This window comes from Girardinichthys multiradiatus, chromosome 20, assembly GCF_021462225.1.
Source record: "Girardinichthys multiradiatus isolate DD_20200921_A chromosome 20, DD_fGirMul_XY1, whole genome shotgun sequence".
Lineage (NCBI taxonomy): Eukaryota > Metazoa > Chordata > Actinopteri > Cyprinodontiformes > Goodeidae > Girardinichthys > Girardinichthys multiradiatus.
This window is the reverse complement of record NC_061812.1, coordinates 29,615,292-29,636,648: the sequence shown is the minus strand read 5'-3', so window position 1 is coordinate 29,636,648 and position 21,357 is coordinate 29,615,292. Positions and strand designations below refer to the sequence as shown.

The 21,357-nt window shown below is 40.5% G+C and overlaps 1 protein-coding gene across 10 annotated transcripts in view; it reads left to right on the top strand.

Annotated features, from left to right (window-relative positions):
• LOC124856805 (inositol 1,4,5-trisphosphate receptor type 1-like) overlaps positions 1 to 21,357 on the top strand; it is a 119,116-nt gene that overhangs the window by 23,573 nt on the left and 74,186 nt on the right. For 7 of the 10 annotated variants that reach the window (XM_047347649.1, XM_047347647.1, XM_047347645.1 and 4 more), the window contains exons 6-26: positions 315 to 473; positions 2,594 to 2,692; positions 4,510 to 4,593; positions 5,199 to 5,345; positions 5,427 to 5,522; positions 5,599 to 5,643; positions 9,684 to 9,838; positions 15,366 to 15,465; positions 15,649 to 15,809; positions 15,908 to 16,049; positions 16,211 to 16,369; positions 17,630 to 17,802; positions 17,952 to 18,071; positions 19,037 to 19,231; positions 19,313 to 19,564; positions 19,681 to 19,822; positions 20,302 to 20,455; positions 20,541 to 20,731; positions 20,810 to 20,942; positions 21,023 to 21,077; positions 21,165 to 21,330. In XM_047347649.1, the coding sequence (XP_047203605.1) occupies positions 315 to 473; positions 2,594 to 2,692; positions 4,510 to 4,593; positions 5,199 to 5,345; positions 5,427 to 5,522; positions 5,599 to 5,643; positions 9,684 to 9,838; positions 15,366 to 15,465; positions 15,649 to 15,809; positions 15,908 to 16,049; positions 16,211 to 16,369; positions 17,630 to 17,802; positions 17,952 to 18,071; positions 19,037 to 19,231; positions 19,313 to 19,564; positions 19,681 to 19,822; positions 20,302 to 20,455; positions 20,541 to 20,731; positions 20,810 to 20,942; positions 21,023 to 21,077; positions 21,165 to 21,330 (2,928 nt within the window). The remainder of the gene's footprint in view (positions 1 to 314; positions 474 to 2,593; positions 2,693 to 4,509; positions 4,594 to 5,198; positions 5,346 to 5,426; positions 5,523 to 5,598; positions 5,644 to 9,683; positions 9,839 to 15,365; positions 15,466 to 15,648; positions 15,810 to 15,907; positions 16,050 to 16,210; positions 16,370 to 17,629; positions 17,803 to 17,951; positions 18,072 to 19,036; positions 19,232 to 19,312; positions 19,565 to 19,680; positions 19,823 to 20,301; positions 20,456 to 20,540; positions 20,732 to 20,809; positions 20,943 to 21,022; positions 21,078 to 21,164; positions 21,331 to 21,357) is intronic. The other 3 variants (XM_047347650.1, XM_047347656.1, XM_047347655.1) reach the window with 1 other exon arrangement.

The following is a 21,357-nucleotide window of genomic DNA, read 5'->3' as shown; positions in this document are numbered from 1 at the left end:
AATCCATACATATATCCCCACTAATATTTAGTTGAAATGCCTCCTAAATAGCAGCAGGGAAGCCACGCCCGTTTTGTAGCTATCAACAAGGTTCTGGAGAAGTTCAAGCCTACAAGGCTACAAAAAGTGTGTGGTTTCCCGGCAGCTTGCCAAGAGACATTTATCTAAATATTAGTTGGGGTGTGTGTATATATGTCAGCCTACATGTATAATTTAAACCCTGTGTGGATTAGAAAGCCCAAAAATAACAGCATTCAATGATAATGATAATGTCTGTACACTTCTGACCAGTAGTGCCGTTTGTACCTACACAGCTGCTTCACCTGAAGAGTAACAAATACCTGACGGTGAACAAACGGCTGCCGGCGCTGTTAGAGAAGAACGCCATGAGGGTGATGTTGGACACTGCTGGAAATGAAGGCTCCTGGTTCTACATTCAGCCCTTCTACAAACTGCGCTCTATTGGGGACAGTGTGAGTATTCCAGTCTGTGGGAAGAGTTCAGAGTGGGAGCACTGGACTGCATGTGAAAAAAATATCATGCAACAGAACAAAAAAGTCTGATCTGTGCCAGAGATGAGATCCAGTCATCACTTCAGAGTAAAGTGGATGCGCCGATACTTTCTTCTGTACAATCCCCTTGCACTTACAGCTTCAAGTCTTCTCTGGTACGTTTCTACCAGATTTCAGGCTGCAATTTTTGGCTGGTCTTTGCAAAAGCTACATCGGATTGGATGGGCAGCATCTTCGGTATCAATTTTCAAGACTAGCAACAGATTCTCATCTGGATGTAGGTCTGCACCTGGACTGGGGGCATTCTAACACATGAAGATGGTTTGATGTTAACCAGGGGTGTCAAACTCCAGTCCTTGAGGACTTTATTTCTGCAGCTTTTAGATGTGTGCCCTCTCCAGCACACCTGGATCAAGTTGGTTGAATAACATCCTCAGCAGGCAGTGAAGTTGTATGCAACCAGACTAATGACCAAATTATTTTATTCAGGTGTGTTGAAGCAGATACACAAGTTGCAGGATACTGGCCCTCGATGACTGATTTTGACACCTATGGTTAAAGCATTCTGTTGTATCTCTGGCTCTAAGGTGAACCTCCTCCCCACTCTCAAGTGGGGCCTCCACCATATTTTCTACCATGATTGCTCTGTATATAGATCCATCCATATACTCCCTAGCCCTAACCAGCTTCCATGTTGCTGAAGAAAAGCACCCCACAGCATGATGTTGCCACCACCATGTTTGTGTTGAGTTGAGTTTTGTTTTCCTATTTCTACAAAGCATTTCTTTCTGTGGCTGATCTGTGGTCAGGTAGTTTGGGGAACTTAATTTAAGCAATTCTCCAGAGCAAATCCTTTTTAATCCTGTTTGTGTTGATTCCAACTCACATTAGGGTTAAACCTCAAACAGTAGGATGCAAGCTTGCAGTTGTTTTATTCTGCAGTTTGAATATATTATTTATTCAGTAACAATAAAAGTACATTTAGGTTTTTTTTGTGTGAAAAATGCACAGTGCTCCGCAGTAATGTTCTGCATTTCCGTCTAATTCTTCAAAATGTTGTCAGTTTTTGCTTGAGATATTATGAGTACAGCTCAGTATGAGCTGACATGCACATATTTTCTACTCCTCCAGATTTTGTTTGCTAGAATTTTATGCATATGGAGTAGGATGTCTAGAAGTTAGATCAACAGGGACAAGACTGTCGCTTTTTCATCCATCTGAGACGTTTTTTCACTCTAAATCTATCAGCCTACCACAACCAGCTGTGTAGTTTTTCTGGAGGAACCTGTGTGCATGTTCTCCTTAACCATCCAAAGAAAAGACCTTGTTATCACAAGCTCCTCAGGAGTAGAATTTAGATATAAGAGTTAACTGTCTACTTTATTAATGTTCTAAAATGGTAACTCATTAAGTATTTTATAAACTAAAATAATTAAAGGTTTTTTTACTTTTTGTTTGCTTTGGTTTGAATTGTTTGTTGGAGAAAAAACCTTAAACTAGAATTGTGAAGGTCATTCGAAAGTTGTCAAAAACTTAAAAAGTTGATCTATTTTTGCAGGCCAAATAAAGAAATTATCCATTTATTAGGAAATAATATCTGATTATTCCACAGTGAAGGTTGTAGGTATTTGCAGCCTCAGTTTGGTCCATTTGATGATACAGAGCCTCAGACGAGTTCAACTATCCTCAAAGCTACTCTGCCTCCGTCTCTTCCTCTATTGCGTGAGGAAGTACTGGGGAGTTGCTAAAGAACCAAATCAACTCCGCTGGAGATCATACTTCACATATTTTCTCAGGTTTTTTTTATTATTTCTCCAAAAACTACAAAATACAAAGCGATCGTGACAGTGACACATGGCCGCAAGTTTGGACCAAAAGTATTTTGCCTGTGTAAATTAAGCTTTTTAATTTATTAAAATAAATTAAGGTTTGTGAAGCTGTAGAGCAGCTTAGTTTTATTCACTGATTTCAGCAGTGTATCTGTGTCAGATTAACAACTGCACAAAACTTAGATATTCAGTAAATGATCTTTCTTTGTCCTGTTTTCACATTTGTAGCGTGTGTGTTTTGTGTGACTGCAGGTAGTGATCGGGGACAAAGTGGTCCTGAACCCAGTTAACGCTGGTCAGCCGCTACATGCCAGCACACATCCGCTTGTGGATAATCCAGGATGCAATGAGGTTTGCCTAAGTTTACCTCTTTTTCTCACCTCTCATTACTGCTGTCTGGTTAGGCGCTGTTTTAGATCCACAGATCTACTTTTACCTTTAATAATAATCATCCGTCTGAACAGACTCCGGGCTTTTAATCATACTGGTGCTTCTTGCGATTTGCCATAAATACAGTGTGTCATCATGTTCTCCAAAGAACATTAAAGTTGGTGCTATTGGCTTTCCAACACCTGGTTTAAATTGTCCTTAGGTCATAGTCAGCTTGTATAATTGAAATATTTTAGATTGCAATCTTCACCAGTTGTCTGTGGTGTTCCTCAGGGCTATGTCTTAGGGTTGCTTTTGTTTGTTATCCATATTTTTCCTCTTTTGGTAAATAAGTCTCCCAATTATTATTCTACTATTGCACATTCCTATGTGTCCTCTTTTGAATGGCACTGATTGTGTTAAATTAAAGCATGAATTTCTGCTAACTTCTTTAAATTAAATAGTAACAAAACTACAGTTTTCTGGTAGGAACATGATCTGATGTGGCTACGTCTGGTCTATTATCTAATCTTTGCTTTTTCCCAGGTTAAGAGCTAGTGTTTTTTTATTTTATTTTTATTTTTTAATAACACTTTAATTTTTTAAAAGCAGATCAATAGCGTTTGTCATTGTTCATACTTCCGCTTCCTTAACATAAGTGGATTATCCCCATTCCTTATTGTAAACAGTATTGCTATTCCTGTATGTCATCTGGTTAGATCTTGTCTGGTTTACCACATAAATGTCTGCATAGATTTAAATTGGTAGAAATGATTCTCATTTAGTTTGTGGAGAACCCATGCAATAGATTTTTCAGTTGAGATACAATTCAATTTTGAATGCACTCGAAATTTTGCTGTCAAGATGTCATTTAGAGATGGAAATTGTTTTCTTTAAAGTTAGGTGATTATATACAGGTTCTTTTTGTTTTACGTTTTTGTCTCAATCAAAAGAATTCACATCATCAAACAGATTTTAATATCACACAAAGATAGTCTGGGTAAATAAAAAATGCACTTTTGAAATAATGGTTTTATTTATTAAGGGAAGAAAGCTTTCCAAACCAACCAGTCTTATGCCACCATCAAGAGTTTGGAGAAAACTTTCAACGAATCTGGAGTAATTTGGCCCACTCTGCTTTGTAGTATTTTTTTTTACTTGAACCACATTGCAGGGTTTTTGAGTATGAAACCCTGCTACATGTGCTCATTTGGTTTTAAGTCCAGACTTTAACTAGGCCATTTCAAAACCTTTTTATTGTTGTTTGAGCCATTCAGATGTGGACTTGCTACAGTTATTTGGATAATTGTCTTGGGGCAAAACCAAAGTATACTTAATCTCAAACTGATGAACTGATAACTGGTATTCGTTTAGGATTTTCTGGTTCAGAGTTTATGGTTCCATCATTTATGGCAAGCCATCCAGATGCTGAAGCAGCAAAGAAGCCCAGGACCTTCACACTACCACCACCATGTTTGACTGTCACTATGATATTCGTCTTCTGAAATGCGGTTAGTTTTATGCCAGATGTAACATGACATTCACCTTACACTTTCGTTTCTTTAGAGGCAAAGGGCTCAAAGACTTTGGCATTTGAAATTTAATTAGTCTGATATTAAAATTTGTTAGATGATCTGAAACAATACAGTGTGACAAAAAAGCAAAAACATGAAATCTGTAAGGGACAGCTACCTTTTTTTAAATTTACAATAATAACTTTACATTTTGAGTTGTTGCAGTCCTGCAGCTTTGCAGAGGAATCCAAGCTTCAGTCACATCCAGCTCTGTTTGTTTTTCAGGTGAACTCTGTAAACTGTAACACCAGCTGGAAGATTGTCCTGTTTATGAAATGGAGTGACAACCGAGAGTGCGTCCTGAAAGGAGTGCGTTTCTCAGAAGAAGATAAATCTTTTTCTAATTGTTTATTTCAAATGTTATTTTTTGGTACTGAACACTTTCTCATTCTTAGATAATATGCATGGACTATAAATATAAATACTTTGAAATATTTAAGGTAAATCCAGGTAATTTAATAACATTGTTGTCACATTATGTGATAGCTTCAAACAGCTTCAGTTAAATAATTTTGGTAGGGTTTCTAATGTCTATTTTTCTTTCTCTAAAGACCTTACTGTTGCATAAGGTTGCTCGTCTGCTTTGAGTGGGTTGGTTGGTTTGTTTGTTTCCATATTAGTATCATCAGTCAGCAGTACATGGCTGTAAATGACATTTTAACTGACATTTTAAATGACATTTTATCACTTTAAAAGCCCTATATTAGAGATTCTGTGCTGTAACTCACAGAAAGTGTATGGTGAGTGGACTAATCGGTCTGCTTTTTAACCTTCCTATAATAAAGTCCTGGCCCCAGAAAACTCATTATTTAATACTAATTGATTATTTTCCAAAACTGATTGAAGCTGCTGTCCATTTATATTGATCACATGGACAATTTCTAGTAATAATCCGCTGTAGTTTCTCTCTGCAGGGTGATGTTGTACGGTTGTTCCACGCAGAACAGGAGAAGTTCCTCACATGTGATGATCATAGAAAAAAGCAACACGTCTTCCTTCGCACTACTGGGCGGCAGTCGGCTACCTCGGCGACCAGCAGCAAAGCCCTCTGGGAGATCGAGGTTAGCAACAGTGAATTCCGACCTGCTTTTACTGGATGTGCTTTAGGGGAAGATTTTTTTTTTTTCCTTCTTTTGTTGCAGGTTGTACAGCATGATCCCTGTCGAGGCGGGGCGGGTTACTGGAACAGCCTGTTCAGGTTCAAACACCTGGCCACAGGACACTACTTGGCTGCAGAGGTCAGTCTGTCCGTCTCCATGTCCTGCATGTTTGCTTGTGAACATTTGAAAGTCAACCACTCTTGAATTTGTGCAGGTAAACCCAGAGTATGAAGAGGAGTGCCTCGATTTCCGCTCTTCGGTGAGAAAGGCTGACTTTTTGTCTGTAGTGCAGAGTCGCCACTGAAAAAGCATCATTCAAAGAGTTGTCTTTATTTTCATGACTATGAATATTGTAGCTTCACACTGAAGGCATCAAAACTATGAATTAACACATGTGGAATTATATACTGATCAAAAAAGTGTGAAACAACTGAAAATATGTCTTATATTCTAGGTTCTTCAAAGTAGCCTCCTTTTGCTTTGATTACTGCTCCACACACTCATGGCATTCTGTTGATGAGCTTCAAGAGGTAGTCACCCAAAATGGTTTTCCAACAGTCTTGAAGGAGTTCCCAGAGATGCTTAGCACTTGTTGGCCCTTTTGCCTTCACTCTGCGGTCCAGCTCACCCCAAACCATCTTGATTGGGTTCAGGTCCGGTGACTGTGGAGGCCAGGTCATCTGGCGCAGCACCCCATCACTCTCCTTCTTGGTCAAATAGCCCTTACACAACCTGGAGGTGTGTTTGGGGTCATTGTCCTGTTGAAAAATAAATGATGGTCCAACTAAACGCAAACCGGATGGAATAGCATGCCACTGCAAGATGCTGTGGTAGCCATGCTGGTTCAGTATGCCTTCAATTTTGAATAAATCCCCAACAGTGTCACCAGCAAAGCACCCCCACACCATCACACCTCCTCCTCCATGCTTCATGGTGGGAACCACGCATGTAGAGTCCATTCGTTCACCTCTTCTGCTCTGCACAAAGACACGGTGGTTGGAACCAAAGATCTCAAACTTGGACTCATCAGACCAAAGCACAGATTTCCACTGGTCTAATGTCCGTTCCTTGTGTTCTTTAGCCCAAACAAGTCTCTTCTGCTTGTTGCCTGTCCTCAGCAGTGGTTTCCTAGCAGCTATTTTACCAAGAAGGCCTGATTCACACAGTCTCCTCTTAACAGTTGTTCTAGAGATGTGTCTGCTGCTAGAACTCTGTGTGGCATTGACCTGTTCTCTAATCTGAGCTGCTGTTAACCTGCGATTTCTGAGGCTGGTGACTCGGATGAACTTATTGTCCGCAGCAGAGGTGACTCTTGGTCTTCCTTTCCTTGGGCGGTCCTCATGTGAGCCAGTTTCTTTGTAGCGCTTGATGGTTTTTGCGACTGCACTTGGGGACACTTTCAAAGTTTTCCCAATTGTTCGGACTGACTGACCTTCATTTCTTAAAGTAATGATGGCCACTCGTTTTTCTTTACTTAGCTGCTTTTTTCTTGCCATAATACAAATTCTAACAGTCTATTCAGTAGGACTATCATCTGTGTTCTGTATCCACATCCTGCACAACACAACTGATGGTCCCAACCCCATTTATAAGGTTTGAAATCCCACTTATTAAACCTGACAGGGCACACCTGTGAAGTGAAAACCATTTCAGGTGACTACCTCTTGAAGCTTATCAACAGAATACCAAGAGTGTGCGGAGCAGTAATCAAAGCAAAAGGTGGCTACTTTGAAGAACCTAGAATATAAGACATATTTTCAGTTGTTTCACACTTTTTTGATCAGTATATAATTCCACATGTGTTAATTCATAGTTTTGATGCCTTCAGTGTGAAGCTACAATATTCATATTTCATATTCATGAAAATAAAGACAACTCTTTGAATGAGAAGGTGTGTCCAAACTTTTGGTCTGTACTGTATGTATATATACTGGTCCTTCTCAAAATATTAGCATATTGTGATAAAGTTAATTATTTTCCATAATGTCATGATGAAAATTTTACATTCATATGTTTTAGATTCATTGCACACTAACTGAAATATTTCAGGTCTTTTATTGTCTTAATACGGATGATTTTGGCATACAGCTCATGAAAACCCAAAATTCCTATCTCACAAAATTAGCATATCATTAAAAGGGTCTCTAAATGAGCTATGAACCTAATCATCTGAATCAACGAGTTAACTCTAAACACCTGCAAAAGATTCCTGAGGCCTTTAAAACTCCCAGCCTGGTTCATCACTCAAAACCCCAATCATGGGTAAGACTGCCGACCTGACTGCTGTCCAGAAGGCCACTATTGACACCCTCAAGCAAGAGGGTAAGACACAGAAAGACATTTCTGAACGAATAGGCTGTTCCTAGAGTGCTGTATCAAGGCACCTCAGTGGGAAGTCTGTGGGAAGGAAAAAGTGTGGCAGAAAACGCTGCACAACGAGAAGAGGTGACCGGACCCTGAGGAAGATTGTGGAGAAGGGCCGATTCCAGACCTTGGAGGACCTGCGGAAGCAGTGGACTGAGTCTGGAGTAGAAACATCCAGAGCCACCGTGCACAGGCGTGTCCAGGAAATGGGCTACAGGTGCCACATTCCCCAGGTCAAGCCACTTTTGAACCAGAAACAGCAGCAGAAGCGCCTGACCTGGGCTACAGAGAAGCAGCACTGGACTGTTGCTCAGTGGTCCAAAGTACTTTTTTCGGATGAAAGCAAATTCTGCATGTCATTCGGAAATCAAGGTGCCAGAGTCTGGAGGAAGACTGGGGAGAAGGAAATGCCAAAATGCCAGAAGTCCAGTGTCAAGTACCCACAGTCAGTGATGGTCTGGGGTGCCGTGTCAGCTGCTGGTGTTGGTCCACTATGTTTTATCAAGGGCAGGGTCAATGCAGCTAGCTATCAGGAGATTTTGGAGCACTTCATGCTTCCATCTGCTGAAAAGCTTTATGGAGATGAAGATTTCATTTTTCAGCACGACCTGGCACCTGCTCACAGTGCCAAAACCACTGGTAAATGGTTTACTGACCATGGTATCACTGTGCTCAATTGGCCTGCCAACTCTCCTGACCTGAACCCCATAGAGAATCTGTGGGATATTGTGAAGAGAACGTTGAGAGACTCAAGACCCAACACTCTGGATGAGCTAAAGGCCGCTATCGAAGCATCCTGGGCCTCCATAAGACCTCAGCAGTGCCACAGGCTGATTGCCTCCATGCCACGCCGCATTGAAGCAGTAATTTCTGCAAAAGGATTCCCGACCAAGTATTGAGTGCATAACTGTACATGATTATTTGAAGGTTGACGTTTTTTGTATTAAAAAAACCTTTTCTTTTATTGGTCGGATGAAATATGCTAATTTTGTGAGATAGGAATTTTGGGTTTTCATGAGCTGTATGCCAAAATCATCCGTATTAAGACAATAAAAGACCTGAAATATTTCAGTTAGTGTGCAATGAATCTAAAATATATGAATGTAAAATTTTCATCATTACATTATGGAAAATAATGAACTTTATCACAATATGCTAATATTTTGAGAAGGACCTGTATATATATATATATATACACACACAGTATATAAATAACATCTTAAATCTATTTATAGCTGCTTTAATTAACAGGGATATAGTAAATATGTTTTTTACTTTGGAAATGATTAGATTGTTGAAGAGAAAAGAAAATAAAATAAAAGAAAAGAAAAGAAAAAGGAAAAGGCTGCCCCTGTCTCTCCTGGTTGCAAAGGTTGAGGAATGTTAAGGCGTTATGCGTATTGTCCAGCAGATGGCAGTCTTTTTCCACCTGCGTGTCTCTTAATGACTGACTGGTTTGCTTCAAGTTATCTTATGTTTCAAACATTTGCTTCCATATGTGAGAGATGAGGAAGCTACAGTGTTTTAACAAAACGGAAAAAACAAGAAGATGATTCATCAATTTAAACAGTTACTAAGGAAAATTTAAAGGTTTGAAATGTCATTAAAGAATTGTATAATTATGAAATTGATGATTAACTCCATCCATCATTGCATCTGTGCTTGCTTTTCTTGCTTTCTTCCTTTTAGGGCTGTTACAATTAAAGAGAAACGTCAGCTTATTTAAGTAATATTTAATTAAATGGAGTGCTGGTTGGGCTGTTTTTTAATTTAGTGATTTTAAGACATATATTTTACTACCTGCATGTTGACTTAGTTCCTAGAAGTCAGTGATTTTTCTCATTCCTTCAACCACTCAGTTGCTAAAACACAATAATTTGATTTTTAAGTATGTTCTATTTTGCATTCAGTTTCTAATAGGATTTTTTTCTATAGCTTGACTCTGACCAACATGCCCTGAGAGCCCGCTTGCAAAATGTCCAAGATAAGGTCATGTACACACTCATATCGGTTCCTGATGGAAACGACATCTCCTCCATATTCGAGCTGGACCCGACCACCTTAAGAGGGGGGGACTCTCTTGTGCCCAGGTAGGAAAGACGTATTATAGAGAGGGGGCACTACTTAAATTTTGTGCTTTAACGTACTCTAGTTGAACTAAACGGCTGCAGTCTATTCAGCTGTGCTGATGGGATGGATCATATCTTTTACAAATGATATTCACTGATTCATGTTTTGTTCTAAGTCCAAAATCTGTAAAAGGAGTTGAGCTCGGTTAGGAGTTGGGAACTGAAAAGCCACATGATGTCTACGTGTTCTTCACTTTTATCCAACCTCTCTGTATCGTATTCTAGAATTCTAGAATTGCGTCGCTCAAGGTGGCAGCAGGTTGGTGTAGCTCTGTTACTTTTGATTCTGATTTATTCTTTTTTGGGAACTATTCCTCTTGTGGTGGATACAGTTGATTTTTTTTTGGATGACTGTCCACTCCAGTGTCGGATGCTGTGCAGCTTGGAGGATTTTTCTTAATACTTTCTATTTTTGGACATTTGTTATGATGCATTGCCATGGCAAAGGGGTTGTTTCTTACAACTGGGAGCAGCTGATAAATATCTCAAAAGCTCAAATAATACTTCAACTTCAACCCCAAATCCCCGATGAGTTGAAAAGGAGACACCGTGGATGCAGAGCAGGAGCTAAGAGAAGAGAGAGAAGGAGGAAGTTCAAACTATCTCTTCCGTCGTTTATGATGGGCAATGTGAGATCGTTGGGAAACAAGTTGGATGAACTCCAAGCCCTACAAAGGACCCAGCCACAGTACCGGGCATGTAGTATCATGTGTTTTAACGAGACATGGCTGCAGGATCATATCCCCAACTCCAGCGTCTCTCTGCCGGGCTTTTTAACCATACGAGCAGACAGAGATTTAAAGAGGAGCGGCAAATGTAAAGGAGGTGGACTGGCAGTACTTGTGAACAACAGATGGTGTAATCCAGGACATGTAACTGTGAAGTGTCATCTCTGCAGTCCAGATATTGAACTGTTGGCAGTAAGTTTTCGTCCATATTATTTTCCCAGAGAGTTCACCAGTGTTATTTTGGCAACAGTTTACGTTCCACCTTCTGCTGTTGCCAACACTGCATGTGATGCCATCAGCTCAGTTGTTGCTAAGCTACAGACACAAAACCCCAATGCTTTTGTGGCAATTTCTGGTGATTTTAACCATGCTTCACTCTCTGCTACACTTCCAACGTTTCAACAGTTTGTCAGCTGCTCTACCAGAGAAAACAAAACATTGGATGTGTTTTATGCAAATGTCAAGGACTCATACATCTCTACAGCAAGACCTCCTCTAGGCAAATCAGATCACAATCTTGTTTTTCTCTGCTCAAAATATAAGACACCTGTTCAGAGGCAACCTGTAATAAAGAGAACTGTGAGAAAATGGTCACAGGAAGCTGAAGAAGCTCTGCAAGGTTGCTTTGAGGCTACAGACTGGGACGCACTGTGCCAGCCACATGGAGAAGACATCAACGCCTTGACTGAACGTGTAACCGACTTTATAAACTTCTGTGTGGATAACATCATCCCCACCAGATCCGTGAGATGATTTCCCAATAACAAACCTTGGATCACCAGTGACCTGAAGGACCTGCTTAACAAGAAAAAAAGAGCCTTCAGAGAGGGAGACAGAGAATTATTGAGGAGTTTACAGAAGCAACTTAAAGTCAAGATAAGAGACAGCAAGGAGGTGTACAAGAAGAAGCTGGAGAGCAAGCTCCAGCAAAACAATATCAGAGATGTGTGGACAGGGATGAAGAAGATCACAGGCTTCAAGCAGAAAGAAGATCAGACCGATGGAGGTCTGGACAGAGCCAATGAACTGAACACATTATTCAATAGGTTCAGTTCAGAAACCAGCTTTGCATCCTCCTCTCCTGCTCACAGGCAAACAGACATTCCATCTTCCTTTGACCCACAGGACCCACAGCTGTCCAGTAACACCTCACATTTTTTATCTTCCACCTCAGCCCTAGACCCTTCTGCTTCTACATGTTTGCCTTCAACCATATCAGAAGATGCTGATGCTTCCTTTGCTTCCCCCTTCCACCTGTGTGTCTTAAGAAGTCAGGTGAAGAGATAACTGGAGAGACTGAATAGGAATAAGGCTGCAGGTCCAGATCATGTCAGCCCTAGAGTCCTGAAGGCCTGTGCAGAGCAGCTCTGTGGGATTCTGCAGCACCTCTTCAACCTTAGCCTGGCCCAGAAGAAGGTTCCGGTGTTGTGGAAAACCTCCTGTCTTGTTCCGGTACCAAAGAAAACTCACCCATCAGTCCTCAATGACTATAGACCTGTTGCCCTGACATCTCACATCATGAAGGTCCTAGAGAGACTCCTGTTGGCCTACCTGAGTAAGCAAACAGTAAACCATCAGGACCCCCTTCAGTTTGCTTATCGCTGTGGAGTTGGAGTTGAAGATGCCATCATACACCTGCTTCAACAAACCTACTGTCATCTGGACAAAGCCAGCAGCACTGTGAGGATCATGTTCTTTGATTTTTCCAGTGCATTTAATACAATCCAACCTGATTTGCTTTGTCAGAAACTCCAGAAGACTCAGGTGGAGGCCTCAACAATCTCCTGGATCAAAGACTACCTGACAAACAGACCACAGTTTGTGAGACTGAAGGGTTATGAGTCTAACCATGTAGTCAGCAGCACAGGAGCACCACAGGGGACTGTACTCTCACCATTCCTCTTCACTCTGTACACCTCAGACTTCTAGTACAAGACAGACTCCTGTCATCTGCAGAAATACTCGGATGATTCTGCAGTTGTGGGGTGGATCAGAGATGGACAAGAACCTGAGTACAGGAATGTGGTGGACCGCTTTGTGGCATGGTGTGGAAACAATCATCTCATTTTGAACGTGACTAAAACAAAGGAGATTATTGTAGATTTTAAGAGAAACAGGAATAAGTCAAAAACTATTTCTATCATGGGAGAAGAAGTGGAGGTGGTGGTGGAGTATAAATACCTCGGTGTTCACCTGGACAACAGACTAGAGTGGTGATGCAACTGTGAAGCTGTCTACAAGAAGGGACAGAGAACACTGTACTTCTCGAGGAAGCTTAGGTCCTTTGGTGTTTGCAGCAAGATGCTGCATATCTTCTATAAGTCTGTTGTGGAAAGTGTGATCTCTTCTACCATCATCTGCTGGGGAAGCAGCATCAGAACCAGGGACTTAAAAAGCTCAACAAGCTGATAAAAAAGGCTGGTTCTGTTCTGGGGACTCCTCTGGAACCTCTGGAGATCATTGTGGAAAGACGGATTCTTCATAAAATGAAGAACATTATGGAGAACCCTGAGCATCCTCTTCATGAGACTGTCCTACAACAACAGAGTGTCTTCAGTCAGAGGCTTCTTCAGATCTGCTGTAAGACGGAGCACTACAGGAGATCCTTCCTGCCCACAGCCATCAGCATCTACAACGGCTCTTTGAAGAAACCTTCATAATATGAGCTATAACAACATTTAATTTCCCTTTGGGATTAATAAAGTATTTTTGAATTTAATTGAATTGAATTGTAAGAGCCTCTTTAACGTGAATTAGAAGCAGCGTCATTCTGAAGGAGGCTACTGGGAACTGTCTATTAATTTGTTTTAACCTTTTTCTCTTAAGCACGTCTGCCCACAAGATGGCTCTTAAAAAGCCCACTTTTTAACAACATTGTACAGGATGAAATCAGTGTAAGAACTTCATCCTTGCAAGAGTCTGGTCTTGTTTCCTGCAGGGACATTTAAGGGTTGTTATTCTTGTGTATTGCTCTTACAGCCCCCCTCAGTACTTACTGGCACCACGAGAGCTCCAAGAGTTGGAAGAATAGGACAACCTTTATTGTCGTAGCATCATCTCCAAGAGAAACATTTAGACAGGTTCACCCTTTAATTTGAGCATATTTACAGTGTACTTAAGGCCCTCACGATGCTATGCTCTCTGACAAGACTTCTAGGATATTTGGAAGAAAAAACTGCCCTTACCATCACAGGTCCTCCACTGTACGAAGAAGTGGACCTTGGACACTTTTCCACACAATGCTGTGTGATGCTAAATTTACTTGGAACTGTCTATGCTAAAAAAATCCAGATGTTTATGCTTGTGAAGGTATGACAGAGAGGGCTTTGCTGGAACTTCCAGCAAAGTCATTTGGGATGTAGATAACATCTGACGGGTGTTGTGAGGATTTAGTGGTTACAAGCTGCCTCTTTGAGCTTTCGAGGTTTTTCTATGGCCCCTTACCATCCTGCTCACTGTGTGTGGTGTCAAAATAAGATTTGGTCCTTCTGGCCACTGGCTTAAAGAAGCAGACCTATATATCTGGTCATATTTATACCCATAGACGGTAATTAATGAATTACAAGTTCATAGGCGCTTAAAATAAGTTAGGTTTAAATTAGAAACGCTTGAGTTGCATTTAATATTTAAGAGATGTTTAGGGTGCCAATAAGTGTGGCACGGGTGATTTGTTTTTACCCCTTTAAATAAATGTACTCAAATGAAAGGTTGGATTTTTCAACATTTTTAAGTCTGAGATTATACTTCTGCAATAAAATCTGAATTTATTTGAAGGCTTTTTATGCATCTTTAACAGTGTTTGGTTACTGTAAATCCAAGCATCATTGTCATCATTAGTAACTGTACCTAACCAGTTAATCATTCAAACTTTATTTGCATAACATCTTTCATTTAATTAGTGCAACACAAAGTGTTTCACAGCATTACAATCTGACCGCCACACACTATTAACAACGTATGTTTATAGTGTAGTGGAGAAATCTTACATTAGATGTCATAATTCCACCATTTAGCAACTTTATTATATCAACCAGATACAAAATTTAAATCATCTGGCTGGTAAGTTTGGGTGTCCAGGGAGATTTGATATCCAGCTTGTGACTGAAACATGTAGAGTTGAGCCCAAAATTTAGGTTGAAAATCTTTAAATTTTTCTAACGTGTTTCTTCTGATGGGAATCATATTAACGTTATGGAGTGGCCTAGCCAAAGCCCCGACTTGAATTTAATAGAGAAACTGTAGAGGAAGCTAAAAATTAGGGTGATGGCAAGGAGACCTTCCATCAACCTGGACAAACAAGCGAAACGCTGCTCAGCAATTATAAGAAGGGTCTGATTGCTGTAATGTCAGTAACAATATTATTACATATTATTGACCAAAGAATAGATCATTTTTGACTTGCCGTATTTTTAATAACATATAAATTAAAATAGACGATTATGAATTTGTATTAATGCTAGTTGTTTGTTAATGTTTTAATTATGTTGTATTATCATTATAATCTTTTAAGAGATCTCATTTCCCATCACAAACAAACATTTTGGATGAATGAAAATGATTTAAAATCTAAATCTGAGACAAGTATGAATAACTGGGCCTAACTGTATAACATCTGTGTGAAAGCATCCATGTTTGTATTTAATCCTGCCTTTTTTTTAAATTGGATTTAGTTTTCTAATAATGCAGGGTATTTTCTGGCAATACATCAATATTTTAATGAGCCAAAGCAGATAAAACAATTGTAAAAAATGTATTTTCAGAAACTCGTATGTGCGGCTACGACACCTCTGCACCAACACGTGGGTTCACAGCACCAACCAGCCGATAGACAAGGAAGAAGAAAAGCCTGTCATGCTGCGTGTAAGTGACTAATCAAATTTATTTTGGCTTTTCTTCACTTAATCTGTCAACAAGACTTATCTTTGTAGTAGAAATATTTAAAGAATGTTAAATCGTGAATTTGGATTTATTTCTGAACTTTTGCCACAAAGAATCTGAATCCCTCTGATAGCCAAACAAAGAGATTTTTATTTCGGATTTAAGATTGGCACATCTGCACATAAAGAGGACAAAGAGGCTTTCGCGATCGTGCCCGTGTCCCCGGCCGAAGTGAGGGATCTTGATTTTGCAAACGATGCCAGTAAAGTGCTGGCCTCTATTGCCGGAAAGCTGGAAAAAGGCACCATCACGCAGAACGAGAGGAGGTAGAAAACACAGAGGCACTGTGCAGTTGTCTCTTTGAGGATGATAGTCGTGTTGTTAATTTGTGATTATGTGGTGTTTTTTAAATAAATAAATTTAGAGCGGTTACGAAGCTTCTGGAGGATTTGGTGTTCTTTGTGGTGGACATACCCAACAACGGACAGGATGTTCTGGAAATTATGGTGAACAAACCCAACAGGGAGCGACAGAAACTCATGAGAGAACAGAATATTCTTAAACAGGTAATGCAATAAAGTTACACTGGGACCTTTTTGAGGTTGATAAAAAGTCCACTGACTTCCTCCTCCTTCTCTGATTGTTGAAACTGTATCAAAGTGGCATGCACAGTTGACTTCAAACTCCTGCATGGTTACAGTTATCACAGTGTATTCCCTGCTTGTAGATCTTCAAGCTGCTGCAGGCCCCCTTCACAGACAGCGGGGATGGGCCCATGCTGCGACTGGAGGAGCTGGCCGACCAGCGTCATGCCCCCTTCAGACACATCTGCCGCCTGTGTTACAGGGTCCTGCGTCATTCTCAGCAGGATTATCGCAAGAATCAGGTACAATTGGTCAACCATGAATGTCATTTATGAGCACCAGGACTGTAAGGACTTTTTCGTTTTGTATCAACATTTATGCAATAAAGTAAAGCTGAACATCCTTACAGTCTGCACTGTGAGCTGCTAAGCTGCTAACTCCAAATACATATACCCAGAACAAGGGTGGGTAAAGCTGATACTGTAAAAAAAAGCTCACAAATCTCAAATTGTTGGCTTCTAAGAACATTTGATTTTCATAAATAACACTTTTTTGTTTAGCAAGGAGGCTATCTGACCGGGGTGAGCATGCTCTGTTTCTCTGCACATGAGGATTAATGTCCAGAAATAAAGTATTCATAACCCTTTAACTTAACAGCTTACAGTCACAAACTTAAATATATCTTATTTGCATTTTTTGGTGATAAATCAACATAAAATTGCACATAATTATGAAGTAGAAAGAAAACGATACAAGGTTTTCAGTTTTTTAATAAAATAAAAATGTGAAAGTTTTGGTGTGTATTTGAAATAGGCCCATTAGCCTACCTGCCCAGGCTGATAAGAAGGCATCCCCACAGCATGTTGGTGCCACCTCCGTGTTTCATAGTGAGGATGGTGTGTTCGGGGTGACGTCCTAATTGCTACACATAGGGTTTTGCACGTGGGCCAAATTGTTTAATTTTGGTCTCATTTAACCAGAGCACCTTCTTTCACATGCTGTGTGCTCTACATGGCTTGCATCACACTGGGCTAATAGTAGTCCAGTTAACAGATTCTCACACCTGAGGTGTGGGTCTCTCCTGCAGCTCCTCCAGAGTTGCTATGGACTTCTTGGCAGTGCTCCATGATATGGTGAAAGGTTGGAAAACTAACTAGATTTAAACTTCTCCACAACTTTCCCACTGACTTGTATGCAGTGGTCCTTTGTCTTCATGGTGCTGTTCGTTCACAAACGTTCTCTGACAAACCTCTGAAGCCTTCACAGAACCGCTGGATTTATACTGAGATTAAATCACAGCTCTACTCTGTTTGTTAATTAGGTAGTTGGTCACACTGGATTTTATTTAGGGATATCAGAGTAAAGGGGGCTGAGTACAAACACAAGCCACACTTACCTGATTTTTTTATGTAAAAAAACTGAGCAATGTGTAAAAGAGATATGAATACAATTTCAAATCTTTATTAAACCTTCCAGAGAGCGCACAATGACATAAATGTACCATGTCGTGAAAAAGTTGCATCTGCACAGAACCAATGTTTTTTTTTTTTTGTCTCTTGCAGGAGTACATCGCCAAACAGTTTCGCTTCATGCAGAAACAGATAGGCTACGATGTCCTGGCCGAGGACACCATCACAGCATTGCTCCATAACAACCGCAAACTGCTGGAGAAGCACATCACTGCTGCAGAGATTGACACATTTGTGAGCCTGGTCCGCAAGAACCGGGAACCCAGGTGTGTCACTGTTTGTTCGTTTGATTATGGACCCTCAGTAAATCTGATTAGTTTTTTCTTTAGTGGTTGAACAACTCTTAGGTTCTAGATATTCCTTTGCTGTAGCGTGGTGTGTCATTGAGTTCTGTGTTGCCTGTATTTGTGTCCAGGTTCTTGGACTACCTGTCAGACCTGTGTGTGTCCATGAATAAGTCCATTCCTGTGACACAAGAGCTCATCTGTACTGCAGTGTTGGATCCAGCAAATGCAGACATCCTCATAGAAACAAAGTAACGCTTTTTTTTACGTTTGGCCCCAGATTGCCACCAAACACAGTTAAACCAGCCTTATTGGTTGAATTTACTCCCTATCCAAACACAGCACTAATCAGTTAGGAAAAAGGAGCTCTTAGACTATTGTTTTAATAAATAAATGAATACAGTTGCAGTCATGAGTGTTTACACACTCATCAGGGCCATGAATGGCAAATTAATCTGGGCTTTTAATTATTTATTTGAAACATTCTTTGTCCAGAGTGGAATAACGACTTCAGTCACCAAAAACTTCAGTAAATGGCTGTTGAGCTCAGTCATCATATCTTCAATAGGGTTAAAACAAACAGGGCCTCTCCAAGAGGTTAAATGTTGGCCTGTTTCATTCATTCTATAACTGGTTTTGATTTGTCGTTGGGATCGTTGTCCTGTTGGAACAACCAATTGTGTCCAGGTTTTAACCATGTGTTGATTTGAAGATTTGGGGGTAGAGAAATCCTTAATCTTCATTGGTTCACCCATTTTGCGATAACAAAAAAGCAAAATCATGTCCCAATTTAAAGACATTCAAGAAAAAATTAGAAATTGTTGAAATCTGTTTGTCTGGAAAGAGTAAGAAAGCTAAATGGAGAAAACATGGGACAGCAGTAAACCGTCCCAAGGAGTGGGTGGCCTACCAGAATTACTCCAAGAGCACATCAATAATACAGGGATCACTAAATAACCCAGAATCACATTAGAAGCACTGCAGGCCTAAGTTAAGGTTGGAGTTCATGAGGCAACAGTAAGAAAGAGACAGCGCAAAAATTGCAAAGGTAAAAACCACTGCTGAACATAAAGAAGACCCATCTCACATCTCCCTAAAAAAACAAAAAAAAACAAAAAAAAAAAACATTTTGACCAACATAAATAAAATAAAATAAATAAATAAAGTTAAAGTTAAATAATAAAGTTATTTTTCATTCTTTAAATAACTTTTGTAGACTGGTGCTCTCAAGGTTTGAGATTGAGGGAGCACAGATCGGGGAGAACTCTGTGGAGGCAGAGGAGGATGAGGAGGAAGTGTGGTTGTTCTGGAAGAACAGCGACAAGGAGATCCGCAGTAAAAGCATCAGGGAGCTGGCCCAGGATGCCAAAGAGGGCCAGAAGGAGGACAAAGAAGTGATCGGTTACTACAGGTAATTTCTGGGCCTCATTTTACCTGGGCCGGGCAACACTTGTAGTTTGGGTTGTTGATTAGTCTGACTCGTTGGTTACAGGTATCAGCTGAACCTGTTTGCCAGGATGTGTTTGGACCGGCAATATCTGGCAATCAACAAGATCTCCTTACAGCTGGATGTCGACCTGATCTTACGGTGCATGTCGGACGAAGATCTGCCCTTTGACCTGCGAGCCTCTTTCTGTCGGCTGATGCTGCACATGCATGTGGATCGGGACCCCCAGGAGCAGGTCACGCCGGTCAAATACGCTCGGCTTTGGTCTGAGATCCCGTCGGAAATCTCCATTAACGAGTGAGAGACAGGAAACGGACAAGTTCCTATGCTATAAAATGTTTCCTTGTGTTTAGTGTAAACTGTGCTTGTATGTAGTTTTCTTTTTAAAGCTGCGTTTATCTTTTAATTTAAAGCTATGACAATGATGGGACTACCAAAGATAAAATTAAGGAGCGATTCTCGCAGACTATGGAGTTTGTTGAAAACTACCTCAGGGATGTGGTGTGTCAGAACTTCCCGTTTGCAGACAAGGAAAAGAACAAGCTCACCTCTGAGGTCAGTCTGGTCCATACAGGGCCTTGCTAAAGTATTCACACAATATGAACTTTTTTCACATTTAGTTGTTTTAAAACCACAAACTTCAATGTATTTTCATCAGGCAGTGCATACTTAAGAAGTACAAGGAAAGGTTGCGTGATTTTTAGTTTTTCTTTCAGAAATAGGAAACTGAAATGTTCAAAGCTTGGTATATTGTTTTATAACCAAACTTTCTCCCTGACCTGTCTGCTTACATTGACCTTACATTACGCACAGGAATAGTCTGTTAATTTGGTGACTTGTGAAAGCAATTCGTGGCTTTATTTAGGGGTATGAGAGTAAAGGGGGTAAATACGTTTACATTTCGAACGTTTTTAGAATTGTAATTGTAAAAAATCTCAAAAACTATCCGTCCTTTGTTTCTACTTAAGAATTATGGACTAATTTGTGTTGATCTGTTGTAGTTTTCAAACTTGCATTTATTGTTCTTATTTCAGGTGGTGAATCTGGCCAGGAATCTGATTTATTTTGGCTTCTACAACTTCAGCGACCTGCTCAGACTAACCAAGATCCTGCTGGCTATTCTGGATTGTGTCCATGTGAGCACCGTTTTCCCAGTCAGCAAGCTGGGCAAAGAAGATGGAAACAGAGGTACGAAAGGCCAGAGCGGCGGGTTGAGGACATGAATCTGGTGGCCATGAAGATGATTTGTGTTTGTGTGTAAATATGCTTTCAGGCATTAATGTGATGAGGTCCATTCATGGCGTAGGAGAACTCATGTCCCAAGTAGTCCTGAGAGGAGGCGGGTTCCTTCCCATAGATTCAAACGGCGGCTCAGATGTAGACACAGTGAAGACGCAGATTGAACCTGAGAAACAGGACATACTGGTCATGGACACTAAGCTTAAGATTATTGAGATCCTGCAGGTAAAATATAAATCATCTTTGGAAATGAAAGTTGCATATGCAGTATTTCTGGATTTTTTTAAATTTTCTGTCCTGCAGTTCATCCTGAATGTCCGTCTGGACTACAGGATCTCCTGTCTTCTGTCGATCTTTAAGAGGGAGTTTGATGAGAGTAATTCCCACAACGACTTATCGATAAGTGGAGCAGTAGAAGGGCCAAACAATATTCCAGGTTAGGTTCATCCTTCGATGCATTGCATACCGAAGTTGGGTCCACTTAAATTGATGCCTAGTGTCTTTCTAAAACTCCAGGAGCTTTGGATTTTGAACACATAGAAGAGCAGGCAGAGGCGATCTTTGGTGGAAGGTAAAGACAGACTATCCTCAGAACAGGACTTTAAATGAGATGTTTTGGTTTTTTTTTTATTATAGTTTCCGTTGTCTGTGTGTACAGTGAGGAGAACACACCTCTTGACTTGGATGATCATGGCGGTCGAACCTTCTTGAGGGTTTTGCTCCACTTAACCATGCACGAGTACCCTCCGCTGGTGTCCAGAGCCCTGCACCTGCTCTTCAGGCATTTCAGCCAGAGGCAGGAGGTCCTGCAGGCATTCAAACAGGTAACCCTGCTGTTAAAAGTAGCCTAT